This window comes from Carcharhinus amblyrhynchos, chromosome 2 (assembly GCF_965287045.1).
Source record: "Carcharhinus amblyrhynchos chromosome 2, sCarAmb.v2.hapA, whole genome shotgun sequence".
Classification (NCBI taxonomy): Eukaryota; Metazoa; Chordata; class Chondrichthyes; order Carcharhiniformes; family Carcharhinidae; genus Carcharhinus; species Carcharhinus amblyrhynchos.
In genome coordinates, this window is record NC_137325.1 from 65,594,209 (window position 1) to 65,621,169 (window position 26,961).

The 26,961-nt window shown below is 41.0% G+C and overlaps 2 protein-coding genes across 3 annotated transcripts in view; one reads left to right on the forward strand and one right to left on the reverse strand.

The window, feature by feature from the left end:
- The first annotated feature begins 638 nt into the window (after positions 1-638).
- Positions 639-19,961, forward strand: cdca7b (cell division cycle associated 7b). Of its 2 annotated transcripts, none has more exons than XM_080207103.1 (11): positions 639-768; positions 2,900-3,004; positions 7,230-7,352; positions 11,068-11,202; positions 12,164-12,439; positions 14,012-14,098; positions 14,761-14,946; positions 15,259-15,387; positions 16,326-16,451; positions 17,224-17,360; positions 18,934-19,961. In XM_080207103.1, exons 2-11 carry the CDS (start codon positions 2,900-2,902, stop codon positions 18,959-18,961), a joined length of 1,332 nt encoding a protein of 443 aa, XP_080063229.1. In that variant the 5' UTR covers positions 639-768; the 3' UTR covers positions 18,962-19,961. The 2 variants fall into 2 exon arrangements, with proteins under 2 accessions (XP_080063229.1, XP_080063228.1); XM_080207102.1 differs by having other exon boundaries at positions 16,326-16,475; positions 18,934-19,959.
- Positions 19,962-26,961, reverse strand: part of LOC145359772 (dynein axonemal heavy chain 11-like) — a 375,870-nt gene continuing 368,870 nt past the window's right edge. Inside the window, exons 81-82 of the mRNA XM_080214554.1 lie at positions 22,746-22,886; positions 19,962-20,231 (exon numbers count right to left, since the gene is read on the reverse strand). Coding sequence (XP_080070680.1) covers positions 19,984-20,231; positions 22,746-22,886 — 389 coding nt within the window. The 3' untranslated portion in view covers positions 19,962-19,983. The remainder of the gene's footprint in view (positions 20,232-22,745; positions 22,887-26,961) is intronic.

The window sequence follows — 26,961 nt, forward strand, 5'->3', positions numbered from 1 at the left end:
CTCCTCCCCTCCAACCCGCACTCACTTTCTCCTCCCCTCCAACCCGCACTCACTTTCTCCTCCCCTCCAACCCGCACTCACTTTCTCCTCCCCTCCAACCCGCACTCACTTCCTCCTCCCCTCCAAACCGCACTCACTCTGACCCCCCCCCCCCCAAAAAACCGCACTCACTCACTCGCTCCTCCCTCCCCTAATCCGCACTCACTCTCTGACCACACTGTTTTAGCATATGTCCCGCTCCAGCTCTCAGCTGCTTTCATTGAATCAGCGACCAAACTTAACGCGCCAAAAACCAAAGCGCGCTTTCCTGCAGCCGGGCTGTACCACTTGCCCATCAGAGGGGAATTCATTCAGCCGATAACACGTAGAGTTTAAATGTGAACCCGATCAGCAATAAAATAAAGTAACTCTAGAATAATTAAGTACGTATAATGGGTGTGCAGTGAATGGTAACATTAGGGAAGTTGTTTCTGCAAGGTCTGAGAGTTGGTTATTTGCCCCTCTCCCCCCCGCGCTCCGCTGATGGAACATTTCCATTGTCCCGCGAGGTTCCATTCAGTCTCCGCGTTCCACCCGCGTGAAGGATACACAGGTGCTGCTGATAGTGCAACCGCAGCGGTAACAGAGTGTCCGAACTGAGCCGTGAGTGCAACTGAAGAGTGTCCAAGCCGCGAGTGCAACAGTGCGTGTCCGAGACGTGAGTGTAACAGAGTGTTCGAGCCGCGAGTGTCTGAACCTGGCAGCGAGTGTCCGAGCCGGAGTGCAACAGTGAGTATCCGAGCCGCGAGTGCAGCCGCAGCGTGTCCGAGACGCGAGTGCATCCGCAGTGTGTCTGAGTCACTTTGCAACAGCCGCGAGTGTCCTAACTCCGAGCTCCATGTGCAACAACAGGAGTATTAACTCCCTGACTACTTTCCAATTGTCTTTCGCATAGCGGTCGGCCCGGGCAGATTAGCTCCTTTCCCCTCACCTTTTCACTTAGCTTTTGGCACTTTGTTTTGTAAACATTCGGGCCTTGCTGCTTTGGCGCGAAATGTTCACGCTTTCCTTGCAGAGAGTTGTGGTGAACCAGCGACTGTATTGACGCTCAGGACCTTTAACGTAACGTAGGAAAATATGCACGAGAAATGCTTACACTTTAAAAGTTGCTCGATGGATTTTAAATCTGTCTTTAAATAGTGCAGAAGGATAGCTTGTTATTTGCATTTGGGGACTTGTGAATATGTTCTGATAGTTGTTGGCGCTCTGTCTCCACCAGCTCAGTGAAAGTGCGGGTTATTTTGGTCTTGGGTAGTCAGTTTCCTTGTTTATGTTGTGCTTGTAAACCACAAGTTTTGAGAACAGGAAGCCACGTAAAAAAACGTTTTTCAATTGATTTCAAGTTACTGCTGTTGTGACCCATATTTTTCTTTACGTTGCACTTTTCTTTGTAAAACAACGTCTGGATATATTCCGTTTGCTGGCAGAATACAGGTTCCTGCATATGAATATATGTATAGAAGACCTACAGTGCAGAAGGATGCCATTCGGCCCATTAGACCTGCACCAACAACAATCCCACCCAGACATGGTGAGAACATGCAAACTCCACACAGTCGCCTGAGGCTGGGATTGAACCCAGGACTCTGGCACTGTGAGGCAGCAGTGCTACGACCATGCTGCCAAATCTCACGAGTGTAAGTAAGCAAGCTACATTGTGAATCTGGCAATCTTAAATTGGGTATTGGTATAATACTTCATGGGCGACACGGTAGCATAGTGGTGGTTAGCACTGCTGAATCACGGTGCCAGGGGCCTAGGTTTGATTCCTGGCTTGGATCACTGTCTGTTGTGGAGTTTACACATTCTCCCCATGTCTGTGTGGGTATTCTCCAGGTGTTCTGGTTTCCTCCCACAGTCTGAAAGATGTGCTGTTCAAGTGCATTGGCCATGCTAAATTCTCCCTCAGTGTACCTGAACAGGTTTTGAAGCGTGGTGACTAGGGGATTTTCACATTAACACTACAATGAAGTTAATGTAAATCTAATTGTAACACTAAAATAAACTTGATGCAATTGGAATTTCTTAGCAAGTGCTGCCCAATCGCGGAATCATATCGAAAATTAGACTTTATGTTCTGAAAGTTAAGTAAGTACTTTGCTCATTGCAAGATGCTGAAGAGACGTGTCCTTATGATGCACCAGCCATGCAGATGACATATCTGATGTCAAGTCGGCACTGAAGTTCATATTATCACAGTGCACGTTTGTGTGATAGAGCATCTGTTTTGGCTTGTTGGCTGTGTACTCTTGGTGGAAAACATAATTCATATTATTACTGAATAGCAGTGTGAAACAGCTAGATTCACCTATTTATTAAATTTTTGACCTACTTCACCCTTCTGGGATATTTTGAGGTAGATTGGACGCTTTTCAGCACTGAAAATGGCAGCCTTAAGCTCACTCGTGAGCTTGCGTAATGCACTGAGCAGTGAATTGATCAGGGTAGCCATTAACCTGCAGGATAACTTTGATCTACCCGAATTTGACATCAAGCTTGTATGGTGAGCAAATGGCTTGGATCCTATTCGTGAAATTGCCAATGAGGCCAATCTTGTAGCTAAACAATCCCATATGTGTTAAGAATTATTCTCACAACCAATTTAAGACCCATCAGTTGAGCTCCTAATGGGGCTCACTTAAGCTAGCTGGAAACTACATAGTCATATGCAGAGGCTTGTTCTCTGCAGGCAAAAGGAATTTGTAATAGCTATAATAATTATATTTGCATTTCTCCATGCTTAATTTATAAAAAGTGTTTGCAACTCATCTGCTATATGTAGTGGACACTTGCATTGATTATTAATGTTAATTTGTGTTTAAAACTTAAAGGAACCATTCATTTTGTCACTTTTTTTCAGATGTCAAAATTGATTACCGATATCTTTAACGCTCAGAGTGATGATGAAGAATTTTTGGGTTTTCAAGATGCCGATTTTAGAAATAGATGTGACCATCTTAAATATGTAAGTAAACAATAAAAAGTAAATACTGGATAAAGAACTTTCCCATTAAATATTTTGCCAACATTTGCACTAAGGTATTATGTGAGAGTAGGCTACCTGAATGTTCTGTCTGCTCCTTTATACATTTTGTGTAAGCGGCTGATACTTGTTCAGAATATGTCAGAATGGAGCAATGAAATGAATTCACCAGAAGCTGGCAAGTCACTTAAACTAATGAATCCTAGTTGCTCTAACCAGTAAAACACAGTGCATATTTGTGGCAAGTTTATACTAAGTTCAGCGGCTTTTGTGAGCTGAATTAGTGGAGGAAAAATCTTTACAAATGTGTGCTATTATATTTCTAAAGAGCCTTTAATATAGTAAATGTCTTAAACCACTTCACAGGAACATAACCATTCAAAAAAAAGACACAGAGCCAAAGAAGCAGGCATAGGGGTGGTGCCTCAATAAATGAAAGCCAGATTTCAGACTAATATTTCAGGCTCAGCTGCTAATGGTAAAGTATGTGGAGGTTGAATAACAGGCTGGAGTTAGGGAAATGCAGAGTTCGCCAAGTATTAACTCATTCCAAGTTTCATTCACTCCTTGCTGTTGTGCTTGCTGACCTCCATTGATTTCCAGTCTGACAAAATAAAATCTTGTTTTTAAACCTCTCACCTTGTTCATCCATGTCTCCTCAGCCCTGTAATCTTTCAAGGTCTCTTGGCTTTAGAATTCTGATGTGCATCTCTTAATTCCATCACTGTTAGTAGCTATGCCTCCAGCTGTGTCTGCCCTAGGCTTTGGCAGTCTTCTGAAGCTCTCACTGCTTATCACTCCTTTTTAAGGCATTCCATAAAACTTTACTCCATGACCAAGCTTTAGTTGGCTGTTGGAAATCTGACAAAAAGAAACATTTTGGAAATGCTGAATAGGTCAGGCAGCAGCTTTGATAAGAGAAACTGAGTTAATGTTTCGAACCTTTCGTCAGAATTCTCTCTTAGCAGATGTTGCCTGACATCAAACAGAAAATAGTGGAAATAATCATTGTGTTGCTCCAGGTCAGATTTTATTTGATAATGTTCTTGTGAAATGCCTTGGAATCATTTACTGTGCTGAAGGTGCAATGTAATTTGGTCATAGGACTTTCAGGGATAGGAAACTATTGGGGGCATAGTTGATGGGTGAATGGAATTTGGTGTGAGAAGACAGACAGCGTATTCTTGGATAAGGTTAAGTTTGTGAAGGGAGCATTGGAATGGTGTCTTGGGGAAGAAAAACTGAGAGTCAGTGGTGGAGATGGGACGATATTGTCGCTAGAGATGGAAGAATGCAAACCTGATTGTGGGGTGGGATCAGAAACTTGTCCCAAATAGATTTTCATGGTTGTAAACAGTATTGCTCAGTTTAAGTAGGTGGCTGGGGAAGTAGGTAGAATAGGTGGCTTGGATCCTGAAATGATGCAACAAAATAGGTTAAATTCCTTTGAGAAGAAATCAAAGCTTGAGAGTTGCATTGGGGACTTGATAGCAAAAGTTCCAAGATGGTTGTTTTTCAAACTAAGGTTTGCACAGTTTGCAAAAGTGCTGTTCAGTTGGTAAAGGCTGAAAATTTTAAGATCATTCTGTTAACAGGAATTGCTGTTACAGAAGTGTGTGTGTAAACCAGCCCATGGAAATGGTTACAGGTTCCTGAGATTGCAAAATTATTATACATTTTTAGACATTTTGGGGTTTAATTGACTTAGAAATGAGGTGTCAACCTAGTAAAACTACCAAACAGGACTACTTGCATACCAGATGGCAAAAATAGCAAGTGATAGACAGAGCTAAGCAATCCCACAACCAGTGGATCAGATCTGAGCTCAGCAGCCCTTCCACATCCAGTCGTGAATGAATGGTAGTGGACAATTAAACAACTCACTGAAGAAGGAGACTCCTCAAATATCCCCCTAAATGATGGAGCAGCCCAGCCCATCAGTGCAAAACATAAGGCTGAACTTTTTGCAACAATCTTCAGCCAGAAGTGCCAAGTGGGGTAATCCATCTCAGCCTCCTACAGTGGTCCCCAGCATCTCAGATGCCAGTCTTCAGCCAATTTGACTCACTCCACATGAAATCGAGAAATGGTTGGAGGCGCTGGATACTGCAAAGGCAATGGGCCCTGATAACATTCCAGCAATAGTGCTGAAGACTTGTGCTCCAGAACTTGCTGTTCCCCTAGCCAAGCTCTTTTAGTACAGTTACAACACTGGCATCTACCCAACAATGTGGAAAATTGCTCAGGTATGTCCTGTATATAAAAAGCAGGACAGATCCAACCTGGCCAATTACCACCCAGTCAGTCTTTTCTCAATCATCAGTAAAGTAATGGAAGGGGTCATCAACAGTGCTATTAAGCAGCACCTTCTCAGTGACGCCCAGTTTAGGTTTTGCCGAAGTCACTCAGCTCCTGACCTCTTTACAGCATTGGTTCAAACATGGATAAAAGAGCTGACTTCCAGAGCTGAGGTGAGAGTGATAGCCCTTGACATCAAGGCTTCATTTGAGTGTGGCATCAAGGAGCACTAGTGAAACTAGAATCAGTGAGCATCAGGGGGCAAACTCTCTGCTGATTGGAGTCATACCTGGTTCTTGGAAGATGATTATGGTTGTGGAGGGTCAGTCATGTTGACTGCACAACATTTCTGCGTAAGTCCCTCAGGGAGTGTCCTGGATCCAACAATCTTCAGCTGCTGCATCAATGACCTTCCCTCCGTCATAAGGTCAGAAGCGGGGATGTTCACCGATGACTGCACAATGTTCAGCACCATTTGCGACTCCTCAGATACTGAAGCAGTCCGTGTTCAAATGCAACAAGATCTGGATGATATCCAGGCTTGGACTGACAAATGGCAAGTAACATTTGCGCCACACAAATGCCAGGCAATGACCATCACCAATAAGAAACACTCTAACCACCACCGTTTGACGTTCAGTGGTGTAACCATCACTGAATCCCCTGCTGTCAACATCCTTGGGGTTATCATTGACCAGAAACTCAACTGGATTCACCACATAAACATTGTGGCTACAAGAGTAGGTTAGAGGCGAGGAATACTGTGGCAAGTAACTCACCCCCTGACTCCCCTATCTACCATCTACAAGGCACAAGTCAATTTACTCTCCATTTGCCTCCTGGATGGATGCAGTCCAACAACACTCAAGAAGCTTGACACCATCCAGGACAAAGCAGCACTCTTAATTGGCACCACATCTACAAACATTCTCTTAGGGCCAGGGGTTAGGGTTAGGGTGAGGGTGAAAAAGGGGTGGCACAGTGGTTAGCACTGTTGCCTCTCTGTACCAGGGACCTGGGTTTGATTCCTAGCTTGGGTCGCTGTCTCTGTGGACCTTGCACATTCTCCCTATGTCTGTGTGGGTTTCCTTCAGGTTCTCTGGTTTCCTCCCACTGTCCAAAGATGTGCGGGTAAGGTGGATAGGCCATGCTAAATTGGCTCTTAGTGTCAGAGGGACTAACCAGGGTAAATGCATGGGGTTATGGGAGTGAGGTCTGGGTGGGATTGTGGTTGGTGCAGAGTCAATGGGCTGAATGGCCTGTTTCTGCACTGTAGGATTCTATGAACAGCATATGCTGGGATAGTTAACCCAGTTTCTCACTTAAGAGAAAGGTAATTCTTTATAAATTAGATTAATGGTTTTCTGTAGATTATTCAACGATGTTAACCTTCACCCAAGTGCAACCCTATCATTACCCAGCATCCACAATGCGCTTTAACCTCTTTCTTCCTGCCTAGGCATCATGTGGCAAAGTAATTAAAGTTTATTTATTAGTGTCATAGGTAGGCTTACGTTAACACTGTAATGAGGTTAAATCCCTTAGTCGCCACACTCTGGCATCTATTCGGGTCCATTAAGGGAGAATTTTGCAAGGCCAATGTACCTAACCAGTGCATCTTTTGGACTGTGGGAGGAAACCAGAGCGCCTGGAGGAAACCCATGCAGACATGGGCGGAATATGCAGGCTTTGCACTTACAATGACCCAATCTGGGAATTGAACCCAAGTCCTTAGCGCTGTGGGACAGTAGTGCTAACCACTATGCCACCATGGCACCTGTTTCCTGTGCTAACTCCATTGGGATCTGCAGGTTACTGTAAATAAATTTACAAACTTGTTTATGAAAATAAATCAAGATAAATTTCTTTGAGGCAGTTTTGTTTGATTATTTTTCCTCTTCATTCACAGATACCAAAATTAATAGCAGACATCTTTGATGCACCAAGTGATGATGAATTTTGGGGTTTTCAAGATCTTGAATCTGAAACATCACTTGATCATGTTGATGATGAACTGAACCAGAGCACGAATGTAAGTTGACATAAATGGGACTTATAAAAAACTGTTTGAAATCGTTTTTGTTTTTCAGAAGGCTTTTTCCCCTGCCTCTTACTTTCTCAAATAGTTGCTTTTAACTTAGTTTAAAATGTGGTTGGCAAGGGAAGTAAATCTGACTCAAGTCTGTTCCATACTTGTTGTGCAGTACCTCTGCATTTTAAGGTAAAGTGGTTTTGTTGTTGGACAAAAAAAGAGACATGTTGTGTCACTGGAATAGTTTAATAGATCATCATAAGAGATTGCATTTATTTGCTTGTTTTTATTTATTCATGGGATGTGGGCATCGCTGGCTGTGCCAGCATTTATTGCCCACCCTTGCTTGTTGAGCCATTTTAGAAGGCATTTAAGAGCCAACTGTACTGCTGTGGATCTGGATTCACATGTAGACCAGACTAGATAAAGATGACAGATTCCATTCCCTAAAGGACATTAGCGAACCGGGTGGGCTTTTACCACAATCAGCAATGGCTTCTTAGTCGTCGTGAGACGATTTTTGTTGAATCCAAATTTCACCGTCTGCCATTGTGGGATTCACACCCAGGTCCCCAGAGCAATATCTGGATCTCTGGATTTCTAAATGTTAAAATTTATTTATTAGTGTCACAAGTAGGCTTACGTTAACACTGCAATGAAGTTACTGTGAAAATCCCCTAGCCACCACACTACCCTGAGGAAGAATTTAGAATGGCCAATGCACCGAACCAGCATGGAACTGAGAGGAAATTGGAGCACCCAGAAGAAATCATGAGGAAACGGGCAGAATGTGCAGACTCCGCACAGACAATGGTCCAAGCCGGGAATCGAATCCGGGTCCCTGGTGCTTTGAGGGAGCAGTGCTAACCACTGTGCTGTCAGTGACAATGCCACTGCACCATTGCCTCCCTATCTAACACCTTTTATATAATATTTAACTAATCCATTGTGCCTTTGTACTTTTGTATTGAAAGTCTTAGTTAAAATAATGGATGTTAATATCAGCAAAGTAATTTTGCAAAATAAGCTGTCCTGGCTGTTCCCACTGAATATGTTGAGGATGTGATGGTTCTCAACATCCAATAGATAAAACCATCCTGCCAGATGGTGGCTTTAGTGTTAATAATATGAAGGAATCACATTCAGCTTTAACTTCTTCCCTCTAACCCCCGCCCAGAATTTTCAGAAAACCTTGATCTCTAGCTTATAGTTGTCATTTCCACATGGTCTATTCCTCTTCAGGGTAAGTGAGGGAACAACACACTATCACAGTGCACTGTAGGTGCTGACATCTAGTATTGGGATTCATTGAAAACATGTGATATTCAGCAGATTGATTTTCATCAAATCCATTTGGACTAGGAATTCAATAAATCCCCTGACAAGGGATCACACCTGAACCATCAATGTATCCTTTCAACAGCAGTTGACACATCTGTGCATTTGCAGCAATTTTTATTTTTTATCTAGACCGATCCCACTTGTTTCACATTCCAAAATTTATTGTCAAACGCTAATTATTTCTTAAAAGAATCAGAATGAATTCATGTACAAGAGGCAGTTGCCCACCCAGCTGTACAATGAGCAAGCCATATCAATCTATGTTCTGTTCTTTTTCCCATATCCTTTTATCTTTTTCCCTTTACACACTTATACAAATTTCTCCTAAAGGAATTAATGTTATTTGTTTTGGCCACTTAAAGTAGGAAAACATTCCAATAATCCTCTAAATTTTCATAACCTTTTTCTCATTTTTAATGATTCTAAATAATTTCTGTTCACCCGTCAGCAACCGACCAATTGGGAACCAATTTTTCCCTATTCATTTGATTGAAGTTTTATAATTTTAAAAACTTCTATTAAATCTTTTCTTCAACCTCTATCCCATTTAAAGACTTCTTTTTGGTACAATAACTTCCCTTGCCTAGCTGCGTGTTTTGTGCTATCTATAACTTTAGTGCCCATTCCAGAAAGGGATATGCAAATTGTGTACATTTGTGCCACCAGGAAACTGAGATTGCTTTCCATACTGAAGTGTAAAGCATCCCAAATGCATCGAGATCAAAAATGGACTCCGCACTATCCTTGAGATATACTAATTCTGTCTAAACAGCATGTCCAACCTTCATGTTCCTTACTGGCAAGCAATATTTTTAAGCCATTCATTCTGTCATTGTGCCTTAATTTCTCAGTTAGTGAAACACCATTTTGAAAATGCACAATATACCACACGTACTGCATTCTCTTTATCCAATCATTTCCATTAAATAATCAAATCTGATCTTTTTCTGTGCTGATTCTCCCTGGTCAACCCACGCATTTCTAAGTGAATTATGATTTTGAGAGCTTCTCTAAAACTGACACTAAATTTAATGAGTTATGATAAAAAGTAATTGATGAAACTCTTGCAACAGATGCTGCCTGTCCAGTTGAGTATTTCTAGCATCTTCTGTTTATATTTTAGATTACTTGATTTATTATTCTTTCCCTTCTTGAATATCAGTGTTACTTTGCTTACTCTTGAGACAGTGAAATGTACTCTCTAAATTAAATTTGTGCTCATTGAGATGGGGAATATTATTGTTGGGAATAGTACATTTGGTTTCAGATACCCAGTACAGCATCAAGAGTTCCCAAGTCAAGTATAGCAAAGCTCGGTCTGCTGGGCATCATAGAATCCTACAATAGGAGACCATTTGGCCCATCAAGTTTGCACCAACCACAATTCCACCCAGGCTCTGTCCCCATAATCCCATGGATTTATCCTCACTAGTTCCCCTGACAGTTCGGGGCAATTTACCATGGCCAATCCACCTAACTCGCATATCTTTGGACTGTGGGAGGAAACCGGAGTACCCGGAGGAAACCCACGCAATCACAGGGAGAATGTGCAAACTCCACACAGATTGCGACCCAAGCTGAGAATTGAGCTCGGGTACTTGCCACTGTGAGGCAGCAATGCTAACCATTGTGCCGCCCATGTTTAGCATTAACTGCTCAAGAGCGCTCCTGTGGCAGTGTTACAACTATTCTACCCTCATAATATGTTCACCTGTAGGACCTTGGCTTTGTGACCCATAGCATACCCTAGAACCAGGTTGTGTAACTACGTTGTACTCGAGGAGTTTGCCGACTTGCTTCCATAGTGCTTTTCCTGTTCCATTTGACATCTAGCAAGCCACACTATAAAACGTAGCGATTAAAAATTAAAGTACAAAGCTGTGCAATCAGTTGTCTGAAACATGCTTGTAAACCAAGACAGCACTCAAAATTGTGCCACTCTAAATCTTGGTATTGTTTCATTTTGGCCTTTAAATTGTCTGAAACCTACTTCAGATTTTGACCTGTGACAGTAAATGGGTGATGTGGCTGGCTCTAGGATGCCACTCTTCAGCTTCCCTTTACCGGCTTGTACTCTGCTAGTGGGAGTTGTTCCCCCTTTCCTCCTCCAGTGACCTAAATGCAGCTAAAATGTAAATGCTGAAAAATCTGTGCGAGATTAATGACTACCTCCCCCTTTTTTGGATTCCAAAAACTCCTCCGAATCCAAGTGGTTTGGCTTTCAGATCTGTGGGAATGCTGATATGGATTTGAAAAGTCAGACTGAGATCCTTGCTAAATATTCAGAGTTGTTGTTAACAGTTGCAAAACCATTGACTGGCTTAAATAAATTTAATTATTTGGACTTTTTGCTCTGTTCTCTTTTGACTCTCAGGTTTCCAGTTTCCAGTCCAAGTTTATTACAGAAGAACTTATTGAAATTTTCACTGAGGATAGTTGGTCAACTGATTATGTTTTTGAAGGGTTCCCTGAATATCCTGTTGAACCTAATGGCAGTGCAGATTTGAGGGTAAGAAATATAACATCTAGTTGCTTTCTATGTATTTTTGTTTCTCTTCTTCAGGGAACAGGGTATCAAAATTACCAGTGTCAATCCAGTATGTAAATGAATATTGAAACATAAATTGTTCCCTAAAGAGCAGGTATTGGCCTGATAAAGGTTACTAATATCAGGCAAATAAATTGGAAACTTTTCCTTTATAATAAATACAATATGAATAAATCCTGTTATCAAATCCAACTTAACCACAAAATTACATGGAGGCAGTCTTTGAACCCTTCTGTTTTTTTCATTCTTCCATGGGTTGAGCTAGCTATTGCTCATCCCTTATTGCCCTTGTTTGGCTTGCTAGGCCATTCCAAAGGAAATTTAAGAGTCAACATAGTCGTGGATCTGGAATCACTTGTAGGCCAGACCAGGTAAGGGTGGCAGATTTCCTTCCCTAGAGGACATTTGTGAACCCAGATGAGTTTTTACAAAACGTTTGGCAATGATTTCATGATTGTCACGTATACATTACAAATTTTTTATTGAATTTGAAATTCACCATCTGCTGTGATGGCATTCATTGAGCCTTCGATCCTAGACCATTAGCCTGAGCCTCTAGATTACTAAAGTAAATAAAGTCCCAGATGACCATAGGCTGACTAGTGGTGATTTAACCTGAGGATCGCCACACCTCAGGCGAGAGGCAAGGTTGAGAAGGCAGGCCTTCATGAATAACCTGAGCTGATACGGGAATTGAAACCATGCTGTTGGCATCATTCTGCATCACTAACCTGCTATCCAGCCAACTGAGCTAAACGATCCTAATACAATACCACAGTGCCATTGTGCCTGTATATATTTGTTACTATCAGATCAACCATGATCTTATTAAATGGCGAAGCAGGTTTAAGGGGCCCAATTACCATCTCCTGCTCCATGTTCATATGTTAGCTTTTTTGTAATGAGTTTGTGTTTCTTCCAGTCTGAGAGTTCTGAAATGGAGGATGAAGATGAAGGTTTCACTGAATATGGTGATGATGATGAATCTTCCATAGAAAGTGAGATGGAAGCAACACCAAAGAAAGGCCATTTTGGACTGCGTGTTGCATTTAAATTTCCTACAAGGCGGCCAGTGAAGAGAAAAGAGCGAGAGATCCAGGACTCTGAGTCTGAATCAGATGAAGACTTGGGAACTAAAAAGAAAAACTCTAATGTATTGCTGAAAAGGGCCATGAACATCAAAGAAAATAAAGAAATGGTTAGGAATATTTTCAACATCTTAGTTGCATCTTTGAAATTGATGGGCAGTTAATGGGGACTCATGGTGCTGCTTTTTTATTTGAATACACTTCTTGAGGTGCATTAAAATGTTTTTGATGTTAAAGTTGTGATTATAAATGCGATTTTACCAGAATGTAGCCTTTCTACTTATCTGACACAAAAGGTAATAGAGTGCTCTAACAGTGGACAAACCCCTACAAAACTTTCTTTCCCCAGTGATTTCCCTGCAGCCCTACCGTCTTTCCCCCAGCATCCCCCCGGTAGGAGGATGATCAAAGGTCTTAATATGTTAGTTGACCTTCTTGCTGTTTTTACTAGTGAACTGTGTGTATTGCCAGACAGAGATACTTTGTGGGAAAATGGCTTCTCAACACAACATCATCCATGGTTGTATGAATATAGGCACAATTGATGTTAATGACTAAAGCTATAGGAAACCATGGATGTGAACTTGCATTTAGCCAATCTGTAATACAGTGTGTATATATGAGGCATGAAAATGTGCAGAGCAGACATCCAATACAAGTTTTAGGGTATTCCTGCTGGAGACCTCCAATGCTGACCCTGTGTGACTTTCTAGTGATAGTGGGAGATTCCTTGATTAGGGTATCAGTGGCATTTGTGTGTTTTATGGGCATCACAATAAGAATCTTTCTTCTTCCTACCTTCGCTTGTACTCACAAAAATAGTCAGAAAGATGAATTTTTCTATGAGGATTCAACCATAATCCACCACCTAAAGCTCCAACTGTCAACATGCCCCCTGATTCTCTCCTATTCTGATCCTCTAGTAAATCCAAGAATGAGGTCAAAAAGGTCTTGGAGTTCACTCCCGAATTGTGCTTTCGTAGACAAAGGAGTTAGTGTTAGCTGTGAATAAAATGTAATGCTGGATGGTCAGTGCCCTCCTGGGCTTCTTGATTTCTGTCAGTCTTCTGCTTGATAGCAGGAGTGTGGCTGTAAGGCACTCCATCTTTGAGACTATTTGTATGATGAAAAATTCATACTGAATTTTTATGGTCCTACAGTTAGGTTCGGTGGATGTATTAAATCAGTGAAATAGCAATGATACTTTACATTTATCAAAAACATACCATAGCTATTAACATTAAGACTTATTAACCCCATCCAGCCTTTGTAGTTTTGAGACCCAAAATCTTTTATTCGCTCTTGGATTCCTAAATCGGTTTCAGATTTTACTTCCTACGAGTGTACCTTTCATCTTCTGTTTATTTTAAAACAAACAGCCGGCCGTGATATCTTGAGTGTCAGTTATTGTAGAGCTGATTAAAAGGGTCTACAGAAATCAGAATGAAATCAGATAACCATTGCAAATGAGAGATGAGTCTTAATGGCATTTCTGTTAAAATTTGGAGAGTTGTGATGGGGGAATATACTATAGTTTTTCCATCTATTAGTCTTTTGGTACTATTTCCATGATTATTCTCACCCTTTCATGTTTCAGCAAAATTGTCCTTTTTAAATGTTTTTGTTCTGGTGATTGTTTTATGGATTTAAATGTCTAAACTGAATCTGTTAATTATTTTTAGCTTGCTAAACTAATGGCAGAACTAAAAACAATGCCTGGGGTCTTTCCAATGAAAGTATGCACTTCATCTTCTTCATCATCACCTTCAGTAAGTGTACTGTATTTTCTAATGTATATAATTATGTTGTGTAATCTTTCATCTCAATGAAATTGCAACTTAAATTTTTTGGTCTTGGTTTGTCATTGACTCAAGTATCAACAGAATTTATAACCCAGTCAAATTTAACTATCAGGGCTTTGGAATTATGGTTTCCTTTAGAAACTGAACTGACTAGAGAAATTCTGTGCAATAAAATAATTTCCTCTGATATAAGGATCACCCACAAATTCAGTACCTGTGGTTGTATGGACAGATGTTAGAAGATGTCACATCTGGCTGGACCAATAAAATGCCAAAATGAAAGCAGCCATGCGACTAGTGAAATTGTAGATGTTAGTAGTGACTCAATGGTGGCATCCTCCCCTCATAAGTCTGAAATGTGTGGCTTCACCTCCACTCAATTAGCATAAGCAGATAATCAAGGCTGACATTTCTGTGCAGTACAAAAGGAGTGCTGCAATGAGATGCTATTTTTTCATGTTGTTAACACAAGGACTCATGTCAGAAGAGTTAAATGGTGGTGAATTGATTGTGTCAAATGTTTTTTTTTTAAATTGCATGTTAACACTAAACCTTATTTTGGACTATGTACACAATAGATGTATTTATTATTTGACTTGTATTTAAATGCAGCATCCTTTTCTTTCCAGAAGGCAAAACGAACCCCAAAGAGGACGTTTTCTGAAGGCAAGGTTGAGCGTCGTGTCAATCCAAGCAGGAGTGCACGGCCCCCTGAAGGATTCTCTGTAGAAAAATTTGCAATTTCTCCAACCAAACTTATGAGCCAAGTGAAAAAATTCCGCTTGAGAGCTGATCTAACAAATTGTTTTGTTGAGGTAACTAAAGCGCTTTGAAATTGATTTTTATGATAAATGTATTGCCTAGAACTGTCCCAAACAACATAAATATAACCTGTAGAATTAAATGCAGCAAAATGACTGACTGTAAAATTCTCCTACCCACAACTTGTAACCATAATGTTCTGGAATAAGTTAGCAGCTATAAAACTGTATCAGTAATACAAGTTTTATTGTTGAATTATATATTTTTTAATGTATGTGGAAGCAATAATTGGGAGTATTTGTTGAACTTCATGTTAATTGTGTGCATACCTGAGCGAAATTTTAAATATTGATGTATTTTAACAGGATGGAAATATGAGTAAGAGGAGACGGCGATCTTCAAAAGGCAAGCCAAGGCCTGCTGATGATATAACTGAAGAAGATTTGGAAAATGTTGCCATCACCGTTAAAGATAAAATTTATGATCGTTGTTTGGTAATTTAGATCTTTTGGAATACAACTGACCTTTGGTGTTTTGATTATGTTTATTCAAACCAAACTACTCCAGTTAGACTTTAGGACAAAATTGTCTATTACTTTAATAAATAAGTATTTTTATTATGAGATTTGATTTAACTTTGCAGCATTCTTGCTGGATTTAAAATGGTAATGTTTTTTCATCAGTAATGACCAATTATGATTAGTTCAACATAAACATATCAACTATTTTAAAGTCTGTTAGTTGCAAGTCCTTCCAAAAAGGCAACAGGTAGTCTGAATGAACATATGCTGTAAATTAATGTAATTTGTACCTTTTTTGTCTAAATGACAACTTGAGAAATCTGCTTAAATGCCCACCTTTCTTTGAAAAATATTTTTTGTTTGTATTTATTCCGCAGGTAGAGGTCCACCTTGTTGTCAAACGAGGGGCATGCACACGGTGGGTCGTGCGTGGGCTGCTCTTGGAGGTTCTGGGAGTGGCCTAGTACTTCGTGTCGGTGTGTGTGCTTGATCCTGGACCGGTAGACGGGCGCCGCAACAGCTCAGAGACTAGCACTGCTAGCTGTACAGATACATGGATTTGGGCCTGTGTCTGTGGGAGTTTGCGCATTCTCCCTGTGGTTGCGTGGGTTTCCTCCGGGCGCTCCGGTTTCCTCCCACACCCCCAAAGATGTGCTCTTAGGCTGATTGGTTTACCAAATTGACACTATTCTCCCCTGAATCTGGCTAAGTTGGGGGTTCCACTTGCAGACACGCAGGGCAGGGTAGGTGTAGGAGGATGCGGCGGCGCGGGCTCGTTGGGCCGAAGGGCCTGTTTCCCGTGCTGGGTTGTTCTTTTACTACGCTGTGTCATTTTTCTATTGCATTATAGTCTGCAGCTAAAGCATTTTCTCACTAATGTCATATTGACATTTGTTCCTTTCTGCTTGTAGGGCAGCACTTGCCATCAGTGTCGACAGAAAACAATAGATACAAAAACAATATGCCGCAATGAAGATTGCTATGGTGTGAGGGGGCAATTTTGTGGACCCTGTCTGCGCAACCGGTATGGTGAAAATGTGAGATCAGCTCTTCTAAATCCTGTAAGTTTGTATACATTTAAAAGCATTGTACAGTCACATTGATCCAATCAGGTTGATGCTTGTCAACTATTATTCATTACTCATCCTTTTTTACATGGGAATAGAGTTTACCTATCGGTTATTTTTGCTATTGGGGAGGAGAGAGTTTTTCTTTCAATTTACTATTTTATCCCATTTCAAAATATTTAAAACTGTAGTTTAATTTGTAACACCTAAGAGGCAACCGGTGGGATTCTCTGCCCTTCCAGCTGCTGCTGACGGGAGGTGGCACATTGTTTGCTAGCAGTGGGATTCTCTGCTCCCACCGCTATCAATGGGAATTACCATTTATGTCACGCCATGCTGCTGGTACTGGAGAATACGCCAGTGTGAATGGCCAGAAAATTCCAGCCAACATCTTTGAGGATCCTTAAACAAGCAGTATAGATTTTAAGTAGTGCTTTAACATATTTTCCTGCTCTGCGATAGAAGTGATCAGGACTCTGTGTGAATGTTTGTTCCATTAGACAGTGACCCTGCACCAACTGAATCCATCAGAACATGGATAGCCTGGACAATTTAGATTTGTAGGTCAGCGGTCAACATAAGTCGAGGGAGGAAGGGAGTGAAAACCTGTTTCCCATCAAATGCAATCCTATTGTTACTCTTGTGTAGATGGTCTGGATTGAGGTGGGACATGGAATTGCTGGCATTCTATGGGTTTTAAGTGTTTTTTCTTAGGCACCACTCTGTTTTTTGCTTTGCACAGGACTGGGTATGCCCTCCTTGCAGAGGGATTTGCAACTGCAGCTTCTGTCGCCGTCGGGATGGACGCTGTGCTACTGGCATCCTTGTTCATTTGGCAAAATTTTATGGATATGACAATGTTCAAGCATATTTGGAAAGGTAGGCGAGTGAAGTTATTTGGTTTTGCAAACTGGCTATTTAACTTACTTTCCTAAATTATGGCAAGACATTTGAACTACCAGTGTAGAGGTTATCGGGGGTTGTATTGTAACTGGTCTGTTCTCTCAACCTGTTGACTGTAAGAATCTGTACTCCCAAGGAAGGAAAAAGTGTGGGTCAGACTTGCAGAAATAGAATGAGTGTTCCTGGAATTAGGTTTTTTTCCCCTCATGTCATGCTGAGTCACTGGGCTGGATTTTACAGCCTTGAGCAAGCCAGAATTCCTGCCTGAAGTCAATAGATTATTCACCCTTTGTCTGCTCTGATTCCATGGTGGGCAGGGCAGTAGAATGCCAATGATTGGGCAGAATTTTATGAAACAAATTCTAAGTGCGAACGAGTGTGAAAACAGGAGAAAATTGCACTGAATTTTTGGATGAGCACCCAATCACAATCATACAGTACTTAGTTGAGAAAGCCTAGATGCAGCTCTCACCAGTAAGGGGAGGGGCAGAGCCTACTGTCTGCTGTGAAGCCAGCTGCTAACTCTAGGTGTGCCCTTGCAGAGACATTCCGATCATCCTGGGAGATCTTCTGCCACCGCCTTACACTCACAGACAGCAAGAGTTGTCACCAGTTGCTCCTTGTGCTCGTCCCTCTTCCCAACCCTCTATCCCTCCATCTTGACTCCACATCCTTCAGGCCCTGCCCCTGGCATTGCCAAGGTACTTGGTGGGCAGTGCTAATCTGGCCCTGCCCAAGGGCTTCAGTGGCCTTCAGTCCCAATGGCAAGGCCATCTTGTCTGGTCCCTGGTGAGGGGGTAAGTACAAGTGACCCTGGATGATGACATCTGGCACTCAATCATAAGAGGCAAAAAAATCCAGGCATGAACCTGATTTTTCACCTCTTGCTTTATCATATGGGTATACCACACTGAATGGCAGGATGAGCTGATGGCAGCTACTTCTGTGAGTGCACTTTGGATAGATTGTTTGAATACAAGAAATATGTGAAGTAAAATTCAAATTGTTGAATTTATAAACAAGCTAATTTTGATTCTTCTGCCTCTCTTGTCCTTGGAGATAATGATGACAATTTACAAATGCTATCAGCATCCCTGGTTAAGATTAGCTTACAACAATCTAGGGTTCAATTGGGGAACTTTTTGGTCTGTCCAGGTCACTGAGGAATTTTAAAAGGAAAATTCTGACTGATTTTTGCTGGGATTGATGGGATCCTCGTTGATGGCCAAAATCAGTTGTAATCTCAGCTGTATTATATTGTAATAGGAGTTAATTGGTAGAGCGTTATCACACATTGATCTTCTGCATTCCTGGAAGCTTGTAATCCCAGCTGAGATAATGTGAACATATCACTTTTTGCTCATCTCAAACCTCTTAGAACAATGGCACAAAGTTGACAGAATTGTTCAATTATGGTAGCTATTAGTTTCTTGTATAATTGGAAAGATTTAGAATTGTGAACTAATTTAGTTAAAAAAAACCCCAAAGAACTCATCATAAATTTATGATAAGAAATTGACAACTCTTTAATCACTGTCCTCTATTTTAGTTTACAGAAGCAATTAACTGAAGATTGAAACACCAACCACTGGGCTCTGTAAACCAGATAAAGAATTAAGAAGCTTCCAACGACCTTTTAATTTTTTAAGGAACATGTATAAAAAGCACACTTTATTTTACTATTACAATTACCAGAACTTGGAAATAATTAGCAAAAATAATGTAAATGCGGTCTGCAGTGAGTTGGAAAGTTGTGTTGTTGACTGTTAGTTTAAATTCTTTGTTAAACCTTAAAGAATCTATTCTGCACACACACATGGATGATTCCATGTTAATTGCAATGTCAGGGATCACACATGATTGCAAGTATTTTTTATTATTATTGCTATTCAAAGGTAAAGTCTTGTTTACATGGACCACATTAACACTAAATCCAGCTGTGTTCTATGTGTTATCCTGTAACAGCACAGGTGCAAACTGCTGTTTTGTCTCTTGTTGCATACAATGTAAATGCAGGGATACGTCAAACAAACTGGAAAACCTTGAGTGTAATCTAATTAATCACCTTTCTGTTTATTCAAGAATTTTTGAGAGCATTATTTTTTTCATTGTCTAAAATGTTAAACTGAATAAACAAAATTAGGATTTTTTATTTAAAATGCTGCATGAAAGTTGGAATTTCTGTTGGCATTTTATGTAAGAAAATAACAATATGCACAATCCTTTACTTTGATTAAAAATGTTAAAAGTAAACTTGTTGTAGTGGATCATGCATTACATTAGCTTATAGACTTGCATTGGCATCTAGATACTTAATTTTTGTCCTAGTATAATAAATAAGGCATTTTATACATGAGCAATCTGCAATCCACAATCCATTTGATTAGTTACCTAGCCTATTGTGAATTTCTAATTTATGGAACCAATTTTAGAAGTTACACCTTTTTGGACTGTTGCCTACTGATTACATAAATCTCTGGTGTAAGTCCTGCAAAATAAAGGCCTTGTTGATAAATGCCTTTCCAAGAATATATTAAATGCAGGGCTTGAATTCAAGTTAATGCTCTAATTCCTGATACATCATTCCTTGTTCTTATTTCTAAACAGATAAAAGTAATGTAACTCCAGCAAGAATCCATTTGGCAGGCTTCTCTCTGGTCTTCAAATTGAAAGTCCAGACATATGTAGGTCCTCTAGTTTTAGTCTTGTAAACTGGACATTCGTAAATGTTCTTTATCTCTTGTCTATCTGCTGGAGTGGCCCGTACAAAGATAACTGGCATGGTGGGGGTCAGGTCTTTAAGACGTGCTTCTGTAATGATGCCACTTTGAATATCCCATCGTGCACCTAAAATATTGGCAAATATAAAATGCATCTTATTACTTAAATCAGAAAACGTGTTCATTGATATTTACCCCAACACAAGTAGACAAGAACATTACAATCTGACTATATTTGGCATCTACAGTCTCAGAGTGAGTATGTAAAGATACTCCACAAAACATTGCTTAACCTCAACTCTTCTTACAATTTGGTGACATCAGTTTTGTATATTTAAGTCACGGGTAGATAGGTTTTTGACAGACAAGGGAATTAAGGGTTATGGAGAGAGAGTGGGAAAGTGAAACTGATCCGCTTCAGATCAGCCATGATCTTATTGAATGGCGGGGCAGGCTCGAAGGGCTTGATTCCTGCTCCTGTTTCTTATGTTCTTATGGTTTCTCTTAAGTAATTTAAGCAATTTCTCAATGGCTGTAATCATTGTAGCCAGGGCTCCCAGTCATACTGAAGGTATGAGGGTTGGGAAGAGTTGTGTTGAATATCGAACTTGTGGTGCTATGTCCCTGATCATTGCCTCTGGATATGCCATCATAGTTAGTAAACCTTTTTTATTCAATTGAAAGTGACTTTTTCCCCCTTCCAATCAGGTCTTTAGCTTCCACTTCCCTTTTAGTGCTTATGTTCAAATAGCAAACAATCAATGTTTCCTAGATGTTAACTAATCCATACCATGGATGGCAGTGGGTAGCACTGCTGCCTCACACTGCAGGGACCCTGTTTTGATTACGGTCTTGGGTAACAGTGTGGTGTTTGCATATTCTCCCTGGGCCCGATTTTACCATTTTCATTCTAAGTACTGAATCTGGGTGCAATTCAGATCCGACTTGGAAATCTGCTTTCAGGTGCCCCCATACACACACACAGCATGACTCGCGCTGTGTGCGGAGCTTAGCGTGCCTGAAACAATTGGAGCTCTGAACTGTGCATGCACAGTTGGAAAAAAAAATTGAAAACGTGCCCGTATCACATCGGTCCCAGGCCAGAGAAAACAGCCCAGAAGTGAAAAACAGGAGTGATGGCCCCCATAGACATGACTGTCCCCCTTATCTACTATCTGTTACCTAGACCGATCACAACCCCTTGCCCCCACTGATCGCTTGCAGCGTAGCAGTGGACCCCCATTCCAACCACCTTCCCCCCCCACCCGAGATCCATCTGGCCTTCCCCAACCAGAGATACATCTTACCTGCCACCCCCTCTCCCCTCCTCCCAAACCAGAGAATGATCTTGCCTGCCTCCCTCCCTGCCTCCAAACCAGAGAATGATATGGCCTCACTCCCACCCCCCAACTGCCCCAGAAGTATATCTGACTTCCCTCTTCACCAGAGAATGATCTGGTCCACTTCTCTCGCCTTCCTCTTCCTTTCCCAACCCCCTCCCCCAACCAGTCAATGATCTGACCCTCCTCCCTTCCACCACCGATCTGTGTCAGAGAGCCACTGAACTTACCTCTTCAGCAGCTGGACTGCCCGAAACAGACTTTTATTCAACATGTCCATTTCAGCGTGATTCCGGATTGGCAAACGTGGTGGTGAAGGGGGAAATGCTGATAAAAGTTGGGCGGGCAGTTTATTAATTCAATTTAAATGCATGCAAATGCATTTAAATCGCTGTTGCGCCCGTTTTGGGCACAAATCGGATTGTGGCCATTCCCGGGCATTGGTAAAGTGGCTATCTGCACGGATGTGGGTGCAGATCGCAATAATACCCTCACACCTGACTTTACCATGTTTTTGCACCCGGAAACGGGCGTGATGCAATGGTAAAATTGGGTCCCCTGTGTCTGCATGGGTTTCCTGAGTGCTCTAGTTTCCTTCCACAGGTTCAAAGGTGTGCTGGTTAGGTGGCTTAACCATGACAAATGTATGGGATTACAGGGATAGAATGGAGGGGAGGGCCAGGGTGGACTGCTCGTTTGTAGAGTTGATGCAGACTTGATGGGCTGCATGGCTGTTTTCTGCACTGTAGGGATTTTTTTTACCAAGATTAAATATCAGAAATTTTATAATCTACACTTTGAAGATCGTGTGTGTAAATATTCCCCATTTTGAATTACAATTGGCTGTCAGTAGGTTCACCTGGGGTCAACAATGGTTTTTAGGTGGAAGAAACTAAATACGAATGAACAAGTCTAATTTGAAACTACATTTTAATTCAAAAGTAAAACACTTTTTCATTCCATTTTATATAGCTTTGCTAACACCATCTCATAGGTACTTCCATTCCATCCTGCACAATCTTATATGGCTCTTTTGTTTTGATGGCAAGAAGTGTTATAATTTAAGATGTGATCTGTTTGGCTGTATTTTCCTTTTTTTTCTATTGACTATGTCAGAATAATAGTTGACATTTGACTACCTTATGTTCAAGTAAGTAAGCATCACAATACATGAACTGAACCTGCAAAGAGTCTGCATACTAATTTGTAACAAAAGACTTCTATTACTTTATATAGTTACAATGTTAAGGATTTTGTTTTTAAGATTCCAATTTGGTTAAAATAGAAACGTTCACCTCTACCTTCCAAGAAGAGTCCATGAATGTAGGCACCTTCCCTGGGTGGGTGACTATAATCTTCTTTGGTCTTTTTGGTGACATCCACAGACAGGCACATCTTATCCAAAGGCCATTCATTTTTCCGGGCTATACTCTGCATAATTGCTTAAGAATTTAACATAATTAGTTTTCTCCCCCTTCAGAATTAGTCTTAAATTTTTTGATTTGCATTTGTAGTGACTTGTTTATCTGAATGCTCGTAGCATTTGAAACAAGGTAAATGAGTTAATGTCACAAATCATCATGAATAAGTATGATTTGGTGGCCAGTACAGAGACATGGTTGCAGGATTGTCACGACTGGGAGTTAAATATCCAGGGGTATCAGACTGTTTGGAGGGTCAGACAGGAATGTAAGGGAGGTGATGAAGCTCTGATATTTAAGGATGACAGCAGGGTGGTAGAGATGATTTCTCTGTAAACTTGACGTCAGTAGTAGGTAAATTATTGCAAGGCGTACTAAGAGACAGGATCTACAAATACTTGGATAGACAGGGACTTATTAGGGAGAGTTGACATGGCTTTGTGCGTGGTAAGTCATGTTTAACCTATCAGAGTTTTTCGAGGAAGTTAGCAGGAAAGTGGATGTTGTCTACATGGACTTCAGTAAGGCCTTTGACAAGTGCCCGCAGAGGAGGGTAGTCAGGAAGGTTCAGTTGCTAGGTATACATGGAGAAGTAGTAAACTGGATTAGACATTGGCTCAATGGAAGAAACCCGCGAGTGGTAGTGGAGGATTGCTTCTCTGAGTGGAGGCCTGTGACTAGTGGTGTGCCACAGGGAACAGTGCTGGGTCCATTGTTGTTTGTCATCTATATAATGATCTGGAAGATAATGTAGTAAATTGGATCAGCAAATTTGCCGTTGATACAAAGATTGGAGGTGTAGTGGACAGTGAGGAAAGTTTTCAAAGCTTGCAGAGGGATTTGGACCAGCGAGAGAAATGGGCTGAAAAATGGCAGGTGGAGTTTAATGCAGACAAGTGTGAGGTATTGCACTTTGGAAGGACAAACCAAGGTAGAACATACATGGTAAACAGTAGGACACTGAAGAGTGTAGTAGAACAGAGGGATTTGGGAATACAGATACATAATTCCCTAAAAGTGGCATCACAGTTAAATAAAGAGTGCTTTTCGAACATTGGCCTTTATAAATCAAAGTATTGAGTATAAGAGTTGGAATGTTATGCTGAGGTTGTAAAAGACATTGGTAAGGCCGAATTTAGAGTACTGTGTGCAGTTTTGGTCACCTAATTACAGGAAGAATATTAATAAGGTTGAAGGAGTACAGAAAAGGCTTACAAGGATATTGCCAGGACTTGAGAAACTGAGTTACAGAGAAAGGTTGAATAGGTTAGGATTTTATTCCCTGGAGCGTAGAAGAATGAGGGGAGATTTGAAGGAGGTGTATAAAATTATGATGGGTAATAGATAGAGTGAGTGCAAGCAGGCTTTTTCCACTGAGGCTAGGGGAGGGAAAAAAAAACTAGAGGACAAGGGTTAAGGATGAAGGGGGAAAAGTTTAAAGGGAATATTGGGGGGGGGGGGGGGGGGCTTCTTCACAAAGAGTGGTGACAGTGTGGAATGAGCTGCCAGATGAAGTGGTGAATGCAGGCTCACTTTTAACATTTAAGAAAAACTTGGACAGGTACATGGACAAGAGAGGTGTGGAGGGATATGGTCCAGGTGCAGGTCAGTGGGACGAGGCAGAAAAATAGTCTGGCACAGCCAAGAAGGGCCAAAGGGCCTGTTTCTGTGCTGTAGTGTTCTATGGTTCTATGGTTTTAGGATGTAGGTTCTATGGGGAAAAAAAAGGTTGAATCCATTTGGGTGGAATTTAGAAATAGTAAGGAGAAAAAGTCACTGATAGGCGTCGTCTATAGGCCACTAAATAATAACATCACGGTGGGGTGAGAAATAAACAAAGAAATAACTGATGCATGTAAAACCGATACAGCAATTATAGGGGATTTTAATCTACATGTAAATTAGTCAAACCAGATTGGTCAAGGCTGCTTTGAGGAGGAGTTCATAAGATGCATCTACAATAGCTTCCTTGAACAGTATGTAATGGAATCTACGAGGAAGCAAGCTATCTTAATCTCACAGTTCGGGATCCTCTTGGAAGAAGCGATCACAGTATGGTTGAATTTAAAATACAGATGGATTGTGAGAAGGTAAAATCCAATACCAGTGTCTTGTGCTTAAACAAAGGAGACTACAATGGGATGGGGGAGGTATTAGCTAAGGTAGACTGAGAGCAAAAATTGGGACAATTGAACAGTGGAGAACTTTCAAAGCAATTTTTCACAGTGCTCAGCAAAATATATACAGTGATAAGGAAGGACTAGATAAAGAGATAATCAGCCATGGATATCTAAGGGAATAAAGGAAGGTATCAAATTGAAAGAAAATGCATACAAAGTGGTGAAGACTAGTGGGAAACTAGAGGATTGGGAAATCTTTAAAGGTCAATAGAAAGCCACAAAAAAAGCTATAAAGAAAAGTAAGATGGATTATGACAGTAAACTAGCTCAGAATATAAAAACAGATAGCAAAGCTTCTACAAATATATGAAATGAAAGCGTGACTAAAGTAAACATTGGTCCTTCAGAGGATGAGAAGGGGGATGTAGTAAGTGGAAATGAGGACATGGTGGAGGCATTGAACAGGTATTTTGTGTTGGTCTCCAGAGTGGAAGACACAAATAACATGCCAAAAAATTGATGACAAGAAGGCTATGGCAGGTGTGGACCTAGAAACTATCATCACAAAAAAGGTAGTGTTGAGCAAGTTAATGGGACTAAAGGTAGATAAGTCTCCTAGCCCTGATGAAATGTACCCCAGGGCACTAAAAGAGATGACAGGGGAAATAGCAAATACATTAGTGGAAATTCAGCAGTATTCATTGAACCCTGGGGTTGTTCCCGCAGATTGGAAAACAGCAAATGTGATGCCATTGTTTAAAAAAAGGAGATAGACAAAAGGTGGGTAACTAGGCCGGTTAGCTTAGATTCAAGCATTTTCCCTACTACAGAAGTTATCACCTAGCAAGAAATAGCGCGACATGTGGATATAAATTGTCCCATTAGGAAGACGCAGCATGAGTTCATGAAGGGCAGGTCATGTTTGACTAATTTGATGGAATTCTTTGAGAACATTACATGTGCAGTGGACAATGGGGAACCTGTGGATATGGTGTATCTGGATTTCCAGATGGCATTTGACAAGGTGCTGCACCAAAGGCAGCTGCATAAGATAAAGGTGTATGTTGTTTTGGGTAATAGCATGGATAGAGGATTGGTTAATTAACAAAAAGCAAAGAATGGGGGTAAATGGGTGTTTTTCTGGTTGGCAATCAGTGACGAGTGGTGTGTCTCAGGGATCACAATTGTTTACAATTTACATAGATGATTTGCAGTTGGGGACCAAGTGTAGTGTGTGTCAAAATTTGCAGATGGCACTAAGATGAGTGTCAGAGCAAAGTGTGCAGAGGACACTGGAAGCCTGCAAAGGGATATAGATAGTCCAAGTGAGTGGCAAGGATCTGGCAGATGGAGTACAATTTTTGTAAATGTTAGGTCATCCATTTTGTTAGGAATAACAGCAAAATAGACTTATTTAAATGATAAAAAATTGCAGAGTGGGTGCCCTTGTACATGAATCACAAAACATTGGTTTGCAGGTGCAGCATGTAATTAAGATGGCAAATGGAATTTTGTCCTTCATTGCTGGAGGGATGGAGTTTAAAAGTAGCAAGGTTATGTTGCAGCTGTACAAGATGCTGTTGCTGTTGAGGCTACACCTAGAGTACTGTGTGCAGTTTTGGTCTCCTTACTTGAGAAGGGGGTATACTAGTACTGGAGGGGGTGCAGAGATTCATTAGATTGATTCTGGAGTTGAGAGGGTTGGTTTATGAGGAGAGAATGAGTAGACTGGGGCTATACTCATTGGAATTCAGAAGAATGAGGGGAGATCTTATAGAAACATATCTATTCCCCTCATAATCTTATAAGATAGAAGCAGGGAAGTTGTTTCCACTGGCAGGTAAAACTAGAACTAGGAGACATGGCCTCAAAATAAGGAGGAGCGCATTTAGGACTGAGTTGAGGAGGAACTTCTTCACTCAAAGGATTGTGAATCTGGAATTCCCTGTCCAGTGAAACAGTTGAGGCTATCTCAT